Here is a 13910-nt window from a genome sequence, read left to right on the forward strand (position 1 = left end):
AATACGTTTCAGTTATTCCAAATGGCGAGGGGGGAAAATAAATGATTCTAAAATATTTTTTTAATGGTGCAAACGCTTAATTTGCACAAATTTTGATTGAAAGCATTGTTTTCTCAGATGTAAGGTTACGTAGTTACCTCATCGAAGGATTCAGCGTTTCGGGAAAAAACCGTTCCCCATTTTTAGTCAAGAGATAAAAATTAAAAAATCAAAGCATTGCACACAGTTTCATTACCAAGTTGAATCCAAAAGGCATGGAGTCGAGTCATCAAGGGTTTATGCTGTGTTTATGTGTATCACAGTCGGTTTAACCGGAAATCAGCTTCGAAACCGTTTTAGGGACCATCACGGGGAGCATCACAGCCTGGGGCTTTTGTGGATCATTTTTGTCACGTGGTTTTGCCATATTTGTAAACTGGTTGTTTCAGCCGAGCGCGTAAGCTGGAATGGCGGTCTTGGAAAATTATGGAAATAATACAAATATTCAACGATTTCTCGTTGAAACCTGCGGGTGAAAGGCATATATTCGCTTGAAAACTCACGACATACATCTCTTGAATTCCAGTATGACTGTTTTGGAGTTTTTGGGCGCTCAAGTATAGTCACGATTCGGATAATTTTGAACAACATCGACTGCGGACATTTTTACATGACTTGTTCCGGCGTCTGTGATAATCTTCAACTTCATGGCAGCACAAACTAACGTGGTAAGAGTCTCGCTTTACCATCATTGAAGGAACTCGCTTATCTTGTTATCTATCCTTGTTGAGATAATTCTTCATTAATTAACCCCAAATTTTAAAGCTCATGCAGACGTACCGCGTCGGAAGAATTCCCTATCTGATGCAAATTTCAATTTGTCAATTACAAAGTAGCTAAACACACCTTTTCACACACCTCAAATAGCGTTACTGTTTAATTGGAGCTTGTCTTTTTCAATTTCAGGGCATGAAGGCTGATCCAGAAATTATTTTTAGTAAACTTGAAAGAATTGGCAAAGGATCGTTTGGCGAAGTTTATAAGGGGTACGTAAGTGGATCGAAAGTAGAAGAAGTAAAGCTAAACTGGAAGTTTTTACTCACTTCCACAATCGCCTTCCTTGTGGTGATAAACTTATGTCATCTGATTTACTCGAAAAGATTACCTTACCTGCAAGCTAAAAGTGAACTTTTTGTGTTTGTGAAATCTAGCCGGTTTCATGTTTTATTGTTACAATATATCATTGTAAAGAAAATTGTAAACAAAATAATTGGAAGGTCATCGATTACTTTTTTCATCACATTATGTCACGAGGTTTCCATTTCTTACAAAAAAGAGTAAGTTACTGTTTTTTCATTTCAATTTTTAACTTTTGAAAAAACAAAAACAACCTTGTGCAAACTTCCTTATGACGCTTGATGACCCTTCGAGTCAACAGATAAAGAAGTTGTTAATGATAGTGATGAAACTAGAAGCCTCTAATGGGTCACGATATGATGAGAATATGGCCTCATTCTCTGTAATAAGTTTATTATTCAGTAATTAACGGTTATTTACCTAAGTGGAGGTGAACAAGGTGGATATTAGCCATATAAACTGAAACTCAAGCTTAATAACAACTGAAAGTAATGTACCAACAAATACCAAGATGGTTTCTCGTTTTTTAACTGAGCTTAGAGGTGAAAATGTCTTGTTAGGCACTTTTGAATCAACCAATCGAAATGTATGAAAAATATTTGCTTGAGTGGTATGGATACATGCTAATAATAGTAATATTGAAATGTTATGTTATAATTATCATATAATCCTCCTCCTGTAATGAATAATTTTTTTCATAGAAAAATGACGAATGATTGCCTTTTTAATTAATTCTCAAAACGGTTTAGAACTTGTCTTGTTCATGAAAAATAATTTGGTTTTTTGTAAGAAAAGTTAAAGAAAATGGATTGCAAGTGAATGCCAGATTCCTTATTGGTTATTTGCTATTGCTTCACTTTTCCCCATGTCTCTGCGAATCATACTACAACTAATAATAATAATTATTATTATCGTTGCTAATTGAAGTCGCAAGTACAGCAATGACGCAGCTCAACAAGTTCGAACCGAAAGCATACAATGGCGCCTCTGGCAGACTCTATACGGTACTTGTGTGACCTGTGAGCAAAGCTTACAGCCAGATGGAATCAGATGTATGTTACTTTTTGCTGAGGGGGGAAAACCAGAGAACCTGGCGAAAAACCCTTGAAGCAGAGAAGGGAACCAACACAAACTCAACCCACTTATGGCGTCGGGTCCGGGAATCGAACCTGGGCTACATTGGTGGGAGGCGACTGCTCTCACCACTGTGCCATCCCTGCTCCCCTGTTACTGTACTTCTTGATTTGTCTTTGCCCTACATGCATGTACCCTCCCTCCTCTAAGGCCCTGTTTATATGGTCTCGGGTACCCGAGACAACCCTCCCCCCGAGTTACCCTTGGTGAGATATTTTTCCACTCATTCGTTTTAAAAATTATATCAACCGTTTACATGAGGTGGGCGAGACAACTCAGGTGGGTGAGACAACTTGGGGAGGCGAGTTGTCTCGCCTCGGCCGGTAGGGTAACCCTGGCAGGTGAGACAACTTTTTCGCATGTAAACAGTTTGCCTCGACCACCCGAGACGAGACAGCAAAATCTTAAATGCGCACGCATAAAATAAAAATCAAAGAAGCAACAATTTGGGAGCTTATACATGTTTTTAGCGTTTACTTTAGAAAGAAAAATTTTTTCCCGCCAAAATTCTCGCCGCTGTCAACGGAAACTCTCGATTCATTAGCAGCCTTTTCTTTAAACTACATATTACTACTGCGTTAAGATTGTCAGTCTATTTGCTGAATGTGAAAACGCAACTATACTTAATAAAAACGAACTAGAAAGAAAGAAAGACAAATGATGATACGTATTTTTTGAAGTTACGTCTTCAAAATATATGCATAATTAAGTAGGGTCAACTTTATCTCGGTCACGCAATTCTCATATACGCTCGCTAAAGTTGTCTCGGGAGGAGGGCTGTCTCGGGTAACTTGAGACCATATAAACAGGCCCTAAGGATTAGATGTTGAATCTATAATCCACTGTAGTGCAATGTCAATGACAGATGCCAAGGTTAACCCACAGTTGAGTAGCCATGGTTACCTCTTGTCATTTTCTAGTCCTACATGTACTTCTTGCTACACAAATGTTGTAAATGACAAGTTAATTTTGGTGTGACCAGATTGTTGCTTTTGTCTCATTTGTACAGCATCGACAAAAGGACCAATGCTGTAGTGGCAATTAAAATTATTGATTTAGAAGAAGCTGAAGATGAAATTGAGGATATTCAGCAAGAGATCACAGTTTTATCCCAGTGTGACAGCCCTTTTGTAACCAAGTATCATGGCTCTTATCTCAAGGTATTTTTAGTGTTGTAGCATCTTATTATGCCTGCTTTGCTAACAATTGTGAAAGACAGTGTTATTTTTCAGATGAATGATAGGGTTATTTTCTAAGGAAACTTTGGTTCTGCGTCAGTGAGGAGTGAAGCACAAAAAATTGGTTTTATCAAATAAGTTTATAAAGGTAAATTAAAGGGATTAGGTCATCCAAAGTGCATGTAAAATCTGGTCAGACACCTTTTGAAAATGTTGACCTGATTCAAATGTGTCTTAGAGTTTTAGTAGCTTATTGCCTCTGTTTGAATCATGTTTTTAACTTCAGGAAGTTTGCAGAATTTGAAGACTTGTCTTTGTGCAGGGAGAACGTTTGAGTAATAATGGCTGAAAAGCAAAACAAGTTTGATGAGATTTATGCAAATTAGTGGCGGCCAGCCACTTCTGGGCATGCTCCCCAACTGATATGGTCCCTTTAACCACCATAAGAAAGATTTGTAAGTCCACGGACATTTTGAGCATTAGACCTTAGCTGTAATCAGAGCAAATCAAAGAATGGTGGGTTGTAAGTGGTTTACGCTGTATATAGGAGATGGAGAGGCTTTGACATTTGGTGGAACCGTGGTGACATAAATACATCAATAAATCAATTGAATGAAAAGAGTCCAGCCATCTACTGTAAATGTATAAACCACTTACAGTACAACCCACAATTCTTTAATTCACTGTAACATAGGGCTAATGCTCAAAACATCAGCTCACAAATCTTTCATACAGGGGTTAATTTACAGTACCTTATCGACTTGTGTGATAAAACCAAAATTTTTTTGTTATCCCTGTAAATGGTTCAAGGTGGCTGGATGCAGACCATCTCATTGCTTTCAGCTTTTGTCTTATGAAGGTGCTGAATTTTGGCAACTTAATTTTAGGGAACAAAGTTATGGATCATAATGGAATATCTTGGTGGAGGATCAGCTTTAGATTTGGTAAGGAAAGACAAAATAATAGTTAAACATTTAATTAAATATTGTGCATTAATTTTCATGTTCTGAGCAGGGAACATTGACTTAGGAAGTAAATGTACATGTAATGCAAACCCGTTTGCCTTTAGGTTTACAAATTAATGTACATGTAAGTTCATCACCAGACTTGTTATTCACCTATGTGAAACATGGACAATAAATGAATGATAGGGGAATATTTAATAAATTTTAAACCTCACATTACTATGCCTTTTGCCAAAGAAAATTTTTCCGGAGTCCTTCAGGATTCCAACATTACAAGTTACATGTAGTAGCCCAAGTCATTTTGTCAAGAGCCCAGAATTAATTAATTAAAAGTGAGGATGAATCACCTTGTGACAAGTTAGGTGCCCGTTAGGGCTACTCGTGCATAAATTTGGTTGCCCGCGCTTGCAAGTAAGGAACCCCAGGCGACCGGAGGACCGTTAGGCAGCAGCCTTAAATACTGTAATATAATAAATAGAATAGAATTTGCACAATTACGATCAATGTTGGAGAATGCTATTCTTATTTCTCTTCAGCTGTTCAGAGATCAATAATACTTTGTCAGTGACTTTCAAGGAAATTAAAATCAGAGTGTGCAAAAATCATTAATCTTTTGTGTGGCATTTACAAATGCTGCAAGTCACTTTTAGTTCACTGTACGTCGTCCATTTTACTTAGATGAAAGCAGGCGCATTTGAAGAATTCTACATTGCCACAATCATCCGAGAAATTCTCAAAGGTCTGGATTATCTCCACTGTGAAAAGAAGTTACACAGAGATATAAAAGGTTTGTAAAATTTTGGTTTTTCTTGTAAAAGTTACCAAGTGACACAAATGTCTTTGTTTACAGAAAAATCCAATTTTGCTTGTAGTGTTATTTTTCTGTTTTCATAAAATGTTTTAAGTATCCATCAGTAGTAATATTAATAACTATTACTACACTGTGAGTGTGACTCTGCAATTAAAAATTGTCTTGTTTGAAGCTGATACCCTAAAAGTTTAGATTATTTGGAAATAATTTGACAGGCATAAGACATGCATGTACCCATGGCAGCCCTGTGACCCTCCAAAGGCAATGTCACTCTGAATTCAATTGTGGAAGAATGGTAATTGCTAACATATGGAGGGAGGTGATGGGAAAATGATTAAATATAGCAAGCAAAATGACCTTCCTGCATTTGCCAGCAAGCATGGGAATGTGATTGCTACCACAAGGAACCCCTATCAAAACTTCCTGGCCATCACCATTCTACTCAAGGGAGCCACCCTCTCAGTTTTGACCTTGCCATAATTTCGTAAACCTCTAGCTTGTTACTCAAGAGTATGTCATTATCATTTGATATACATGTCCAGTTTTCAAAACTTGCTATTTTGGAGGATTGTGTTTGTTTCTTTTATTCTCAACACAGTGAACCAAATAGTGTAAGGACACTTCTGTACCAGCTAATCCCAATCACAACTTTTAACCCTTGGTTACCTTTTTGCTTTTAGCGGCCAATGTATTGATGTCAGAGAGTGGAGATGTGAAGCTAGCAGATTTTGGAGTTGCTGGGCAGCTTACTGACACCTTGAACAAGAGAAATACATTTGTGGGGACTCCATTTTGGATGGCACCTGAAGTAATTAAACAATCTGCTTATGACTCCAAGGTAATTTTGTCCTCTCTAAATTAAGTTATCACTTTCAAAACTCCATTGGTGTTTAGCTCCCTCAGTGCATGGATTGTTGTGCACTGTAAATAAGACATACAGTGCATAATGCACACAATACGCATATACGCATCTTTTTTTGACGTGTCCAAAATTGCGTATCGTATATGCGTTTGTGCCTTTGTTATTCATGACCATAATTTTGCTTTTGTTGTTATTGTTTACAGAGACAAAAGAATAAATACCCTTTACATGCAACAAAGGTCTTGAAAGACGATCGAAATTAAATCAGAAAATTATGCCCCGAAAAAGCAAAGACATGATTTTTTTCAGTTTTGGCTGTCACACGGTATTTAGAATCATTTCACGATAACCTTTTGCTGACGGGTGGGAAAAAGTCAAATTTTCCTTGCAGAAAAATCAAATAAATGCAATCGGCATGTCATACAGTGTAGAAAGGTTTGTTTAAAATCTTTTGTTTGAACTGAGTGCATTTCACTGTTTGAATCAGCGAATTAGGTCTCGAATCACATCACAATGGCCTCTCACCGGTGTGTGCCCAAAATTAACCCAATACTTTTCCTTGCAGAAAAATTAAATAAATGTTAACGCCTGCGTCGCCAGTGGAGGGTAGGTGCCCAGGAAGCCTGGGGGCTGAAACCGAAGTCACATCCCCAAGGCGCTAGAACACCCGACTGGCCTGCCCAACCCGCAGCCAAGCCACGAGCCCCCCGCGCCAGGCCCCCCTAAGGCACCCGTCACACTTGAGCCGGATAGCTCAGTGGAAACAAAAATAATTAATAATAAAGAAAGAAAGAAAATACAAAAAAAAAAGAAACAACACACAAAAAAAAAGGAATATAAAAAAAAAAGAACACAAAAAAAAAAAAGGAATACAAGAAAAAAAGAACAGCACCCACAAAAAAAAAAGGGGGGGATAGGGAGGGAATGCTGAGAACCACTAAACTCCTGATCCGACTCACAACGCCACGCCAACAGAGCAACAAACACGCTGCAAGCACATTGGACAACAACGCATGCACTAAGCAGGAATACCGCTGAACCATGTCAGCCCCAGGGCTCCCACAACCTAAAGAGTGCTGCAAACGCTACAAAAACGCATAAAAAACGCTAACAGCGCCTGCAAGGCGCTACTGACCGGACTAGCTCCCGGTCGTGAACCATGTAACTATAACAAACGCTACAGAACGCACCAAAACGCTGAACAACGCTACCAGACGGCCAAGACACTAACAACCGCCTGCAAAACACTACTGACCGGACTAGCTCCTAGTCGTTAATATGTTAAATTTCATTTAACTATATTGATCAGCACATCATTGAGCCTTTCAAGAAAAATCGTGTGTCTGAAGTGAAAACATTGTACCCATTGAAATCAGAAAATCGTACCCAACAGAACTGAAGATGTGGATATTACTGAATTAAAATCATATTTGCCACATGCTGGCAACCGTGTTTGACTTCACTGTCGCGCGGAAAATCTAGTACGCCAAAAAATCACCCTTTACTGTTGCATTTGCTACAAAACAACTCAATCTGCAAAATTCTCAGCCTTAAATGATCAATTTCGATAAAAAAAAACTGCTAATGATGAGCCCTTTGCTAACGAGTTGTGGTTTTAAGTTTACGAGTAACAGACGCACTGGCCTTGGACATCAAAGTTGTTTGTATTTTTTCACCTTATATCGGTGAGCTAAATACTCAACTTTAAATGATGAATGGCTGTACAAAGCTGCTAATGATGAGCTCTTTGCTTACGAGTTGTGTTTTTTAGTTTACGACTAAATGGATGCACCGGCACAAATTTTGTTTATCATCATTCTCAACGCTTTCATGTAAATTTCAATGTTGAAAAGGTTTTAGTGTGCCTTTTGTCGATAGGTTTATATTTCTCGAAAAGTAAACTTTTGGCTTTAAAACAAATATCCAGCCAGAAGGACTTGGCAGCATTAGAATAAGCATATGCCGATATTTTGTGCTCTTTTAATGGCGCAACCGTCCAGCAAACACGCAAATTATTTTCACATTCACCACACCAGAAACCATTGAGAGTAAACAAAGACAAGGCGACAAAAGAAAGACAATAGGAGAGCTCATAACTACTAATGAGCCTTTTTGCAAATGTGTTGGCTTGCATCCGCATTTTTTTAGACAAGTTTATGCATTTTGCGTATGCGCATATATTTTGGTTCGCTTATCTCCGAGCTGCACTGTAAGGACTAAGGCTATTTTTGGTAACAAAAGCTACATGTCACTCATAGTAGATATTGGAGGAAATTAACAAATCGAAAGTGGTTCAGCGTTGTCAGTACTCTTATTGACAACGAAATTCGTCATCACAGTGGTCAAAATGTTGCGCCTTGTGAGTCTACAACAAATTTTGACCACTGTGATGACAAATATCATTGTCAATAAGAGTACAAACAATGCTGCACCACTTTCAATTTGTTTTTACCACAATATTCAACACCAAAGAAACTGTTCATTTCAGAGGGTGACCAAAATCATGACACAAAGTTCTAAAGAGCAAGCGTTGTCTATAACTTTCTCGCAATGTGGTTGGTTTATTTCCCAAAATGGGCGTTCTTGATTGGCTATTACATTGCTTGACAAATTGACGTGAGCAGCGTTGCCTAGACTCTTATCGACAACAGCAAATTAGCCAATCGGATTACAAGATTACATGGAATCGTGGTAAAAACGTGAACCTCCAAGATAATGTTATCTCGCTCTTCCAGTCTCAACACTTCAAAGTAATGTCATTTAAAGTACCTATCACCTCAACAAACTTTTCCACTTTATTGGTTCTCTAAAATTGTCCCAAATACATTGTGTTGTTTTTAGAACCTTTGGATTGAAAATTCAGTTACAGTACCGTGCAAAAGTAAGTTGACAGTTTCAGCTCGTTCCTCGCAAGAATCAAGAATCGAGTCGAGGATTGAGACTTAATTCACTTAAAATCAAACTTGATCCTCAACACTAGAGTCTCGCAAAATCACCAACGCGAAATGTTGTCAATTATTCATGCTCAATTCAACTTTCGCAAAAGCTTTACTTCATTACATGTAAATAACAACAGGAACTGTTTAATAAGAAAACGAAATAGCGGCTATCGTTCCTATGGGTCCTCTCTTCAAAACTACAATCGTGGATTAAAATATAAAAGCAAAACAGTGAGCTTTACCGTGTGATGGATTTTATCGTGAATTGAATGTAAATTTCCAATGTAAACATTGAGAAATATTTGCATACCGCGCACCCAGCCAAGTAACGCAACGATTCATGTATTTTTACATCTCGATCTTCTTAAATGCAATGATCTGAAGGAAAATTACATTGATGGTCGGATCTCACTTGTTCACCGGGATCAGGTTTCATTCTTTGAAAACAACAAGCATTGAAAGCATTGAAAGCTGTTCCATCCAACTTTTGATACCACGAGTTGAGAGTTCATATGAGGTCAACATGTTGTCTTTTTCTATTCTCCTGCCTTTTTGTAAATAATATTTCCCCAGTTAACCTGATCCCAATGACTGTTGATTTTTCTTGTAAGGGAGTAAATAAACAAGGCCGGGCAATGAAACTTGGGTTCTGGAGCGAGTCAGTACGGAATAGTTTTACTTTTAAAGAAACAGTTTTCGTAAATCTGAAATTGACATACATGTACATGTATACAGAGGACATAAAATTTTGTTTCCAGAAAGGTCTGCTACTGCAGTGTTTCTGATGACATGTATTCGGTATGGTCTACGAACTGCCTACGGAATAAACTTGAAATGCTACCCCGGTGTATAGTGTTGAAGATTGTTTAACATTACAGTCCACATGATTGTCGAGAATAATTATCTCCTCCGCAATCACACAGAATACATGTAGTTTCAAAGACTTTCCTCTCTCGAAATAGTGCAGAAGTAATTTTCACTAACAACCTACATTGTAGGTTACTGCTAAATTGTCGGGCGGATCGCGCTCTCAACTAGAGGCTGGAGTAAACTTGAAATACCACGTCGGCCCAATAGTGTCAAAGACTGTTTACAGTCTGTGTGATTGTTGAGTATGCTTCGATCATACTGCCAAAGAATAATTATGTCCTCCACAATCGCACAGTATAGTGTCATTCTTTGTGATTTTTCCCAATTTCAGCAACTGTTACTCCCCAGCAACATTCGCTGAGAAACTTTGGCAGGCTTTTCTTTCATTTGTATTCCCAGTTGGGTTTGTGCTATTAGTCTATCGAGGAATCAGTCAAGTGACCAGCTCATTAAATTCTCAATTTCTTCGACTCAATTCTCGACTCAATTCTCTATTGTCTTTCTTTGATCCTCGATCCTCGCAAGAATTGAGGATCGAGTGGAGAATCGAGACTCTCAAGAGACTGTCAACTTACTTTTGCATGGTACTGTATTTGCTCTGAAAGACGAAGAAAGTGGTTATAATTTGATCCATAACGAAGGGAAGAAGGGGAATGGGTTTAATACCTGGTTGATGTGGTAGACTAATAGCCCACTTTCGATATATTAAAATTCAGTCCTAAACAAAAGGCATCATCTTGAGGCTCTGGGGAATAAATATAAGGATTTATATGAGTTTATTCCCCAGAGCCTCGAGATGATGTCCTTTGTTTAGGACTGAATTTTAATCTGAATTTTAATATATCGAAAATGGGCTATTTGCATTTTGCTAGTTCTTTGGAAAACAGCTCTTCAAATTAATTTGTGACGTCAACAGGTTATAAAACCCATTCCCCTTCATTGTTCAGTTATGGATCAAAGTATGACCACTTTTTCCATCTTTAAAAGCAAACAATAAAGTAAATTTCCAATCCGAAGGTTTTAAAACAATACATCGTAGTTGGGATGATTTCAGGAAATAAATAGAGGCAACTGTATTAAAGGGGCTCGGTCACACTATTTTAGGTAATTTTGTTAATTATGAGCTCTGAACGTCAAATTGGCAGAGCAAGAGTCTTTCATTTTTCTCAATCACGGCCACATAACAACTGAAAATGATTTTCCAGCTGTGTAAATGACATTTTGATATAGATTGATATAAATTTGAAAAAAGGTGGGCTGACGTTGTTCAAATTTACCCAAATTCCACCTAGCCCCTTTAAGGTGATTGGCACTTTGTGTACAGTTTCTACAGTTTCTATAACTACGGTGGTCAACTCCCTTTGCCTATATATTTGAACATGTTTGTTTGCTTCTTTCTTTCAGGCAGATATTTGGTCTCTAGGAATAACAGCCATTGAACTTGCCAAAGGAGAGCCTCCAAATTCAGATCTCCATCCTATGCGAGTTTTGTTTTTAATCCCCAAGAATAACCCTCCTGAGCTGACAGGGAATTTTAGCAAGGCATTCAAGGAATTTGTTGCCATGTGCCTAAATAAAGATCCAAGTGATGTAAGTGCAAAATTACCACTTCGCAGTATCCAGTAATGAACATGCAAAAAGAAAATAATTTGTGACGTTGATGTCCACTGTTTGCAGGGGTTTCAATAAAAGTTGAAGTTGGTCTCTGGTTTGAGTTGAGAAACTGACTTGTCATTGTACAGAAATGAATTTTAATCTTAGGGTGCATTCAATTGACCGTATTACAGAGTTGGAATACCATAGTTTTTCGGATACAAGGCGCACTTGGTTATAAGACAAACCTTTAACTTCCAATCTTGATGGCATTTATGTCACAAACTGAAAATCTCATCAAAATACTCGGTTGTAAGGCGCATCCCAAATAGAGGAATTTGAGTCAACTCATCGCTATTTTTTTGTCTCAGCTGAAGATTGCAGTGTAAGTCAAGAAAAGTGGCAGAAGGAAATTCAACTAGACTTTAGAGAAAACCCTTTAAATCCTGCTGTTATTTGTACTTTCTTGTGGGTGTTTTTGTTTACAACGCTAAGAATTGAAGGCCATCATTGCGAACGTTGGTGTGAGGCCACCATTTTGGAATTGCAGTAAGGGGAAGACTGGTACAAGATGGTGGCAGAGGATCAAAGAATCGTCCCTGCATGAGTTTTGTTGCAAGAAGATACTCAGCTGTAAGACGCACCTCGAGTTTAGATCACGTTTTGGAGCCAACAAGCAATTTCTGTGAGATAAAATGCTGTGCCTTATACCTGAAAATCCTTTGTTTTTAAGGAGAAGTACATTAAAATTGTCAAACACCTACTAAAATGCTATTTTAAACATTATCCTTGTTGCTTCAAAACGCCAATTTAAACATACGTTCGTATTACATCATCATTCCACATATTCTTATTCCGGAATAGGGTCAATCGAACTCACCGTTAGGTTTGAATGAATCTGTCTTAAACTCATTCACTCTTCAGGTCCCCTGGAACGCCACCATTTGACAAGTAAAACTGTCTGGCCAAGGTCGCGCACTAACTGACTGTGCCATCCTTGCTCCTCTCATGTCAAGGAGATGATAAAAATGTAATTAAAAAGGGGGATCACTTTGCTCATTTCTATGGCTATGTAAGCCACTTTGACAATTGCAGTGCATCCCCGAAGTTGGACAAATTTAGCTGGAGTTTAGAAATGCAATCCATGATATAACATGGACCCTGGTGTCATTCTATGGTTTAACTTGAGTGTGGACTGTTCGACTCATAATGGCTCCTTCAGTACAATTTCATGAAATTGCCAAAAAACTGGACATAGATTTTTGCAGATTTTTTTACTACTCCATGAAGCCACCATTCTCAGCAAAAAATGAAATAAAAAATGGGGGTCACCATACTCGTTCAGGAGAAAATAGCCATTCCTTGACAGATTAAGCTTAGTGACGTCAATGAAAATGCATCATTTTATCAATGTGCCTGTGCTCCTGTGCACACCAATGATGCAAGAAATTATGCGCAGTAGGGTTGCGCAATGCAAAACGAGGGAATCACCTTAATTATTAACTGTACTTCAATTTGGGGGAAGAAGTAAGCCAACTTCTCTGAGTGTGATGCTTTTCGTTGGCTGTCAGTACTTATTGAACCCGCTGTTTGGGGTTGTTAATAAAATGTATATGTATGCCAAATTTTTGTTTTCTACAACTTTAAAATGACCTCACATACAGCCACCTGTTGCTCTTTCTTATTACCAAGTTTTAGTGAATATTTTTGTGCACCACATTGTGGCTGTTAGCTGAATTCTAACCGCAGCACTTGATTTTATTGTTAACCAGCGTCCTACAGCAAAGGAACTTCTAAAGCATCGATTTATTACAAGAACTGCCAAGAAAAACACATATTTAGTTGAATTAATAGAAAGGTACAAGAACTGGAAACAGAAGTGCCAAGATGATGACGACAGTAGCTCAGGCGAAGAAAATGATGAGTAAGTTAACAACAAGTTTACATGTAATACATACAGTACTGTACCTGTAAATATCATTTTTTTAATATTGGGTGCTATCTTATTTTTTGAAGTGCCTCTTAATTCCCTTTGTTTTTTCAAATCAAAATGCCATGAGTATCGTCTCCTCCATCTGCAACCTGAAAGCATTCCAATCTTAGTGATTCTTTGTTTCTTTACCCTTAGTTTATGAAAGAATAATTATCTATATGAACTGTTTTACAGGTTTGCCATGATCTTGACATTACTCTCTTATATTTTATGAGGAGGGAACATAGTAATTAAGTAAAGTACATTTTAAGAGAAATCCATGAAATTGAAAGCTACAATGTAGTCAAGTTAACAAATAGATTCCATGTTGCCGTGCGTCTGTTCAGTAACAGATCACAGATGACGTCAAAATGTGGTAAGAACAAAAATGTGGCACACGAGGCAATAGCCGAGTGTGTCACTGATGTTCTTACCACATTTTGACGTCTTCTGTGATCTATTACTAAACA

The 13910-nt window shown here is 37.9% G+C and overlaps 1 protein-coding gene across 2 annotated transcripts in view; it reads left to right on the forward strand.

Moving 5' to 3' along the window:
* Window positions 1-410: 410 nt before the first annotated feature.
* LOC138028201 (serine/threonine-protein kinase 26-like) overlaps window positions 411-13910 on the forward strand; it is a 19897-nt gene continuing 6397 nt past the window's right edge. The window contains exons 1-8 of one of the 2 annotated variants that reach the window (XM_068875644.1): window positions 411-707; window positions 946-1025; window positions 3260-3410; window positions 4316-4372; window positions 5072-5180; window positions 5885-6042; window positions 11280-11465; window positions 13241-13392. In XM_068875644.1, coding sequence (XP_068731745.1) covers window positions 687-707; window positions 946-1025; window positions 3260-3410; window positions 4316-4372; window positions 5072-5180; window positions 5885-6042; window positions 11280-11465; window positions 13241-13392 — 914 coding nt within the window. In that variant the 5' untranslated portion in view covers window positions 411-686. The remainder of the gene's footprint in view (window positions 708-945; window positions 1026-3259; window positions 3411-4315; window positions 4373-5071; window positions 5181-5884; window positions 6043-11279; window positions 11466-13240; window positions 13393-13910) is intronic. The other variant, XM_068875645.1, reaches the window with a different exon arrangement.

Source organism: Montipora capricornis, chromosome 13, assembly GCF_036669925.1.
Source record: "Montipora capricornis isolate CH-2021 chromosome 13, ASM3666992v2, whole genome shotgun sequence".
NCBI classification, from domain to species: Eukaryota; Metazoa; Cnidaria; class Anthozoa; order Scleractinia; family Acroporidae; genus Montipora; species Montipora capricornis.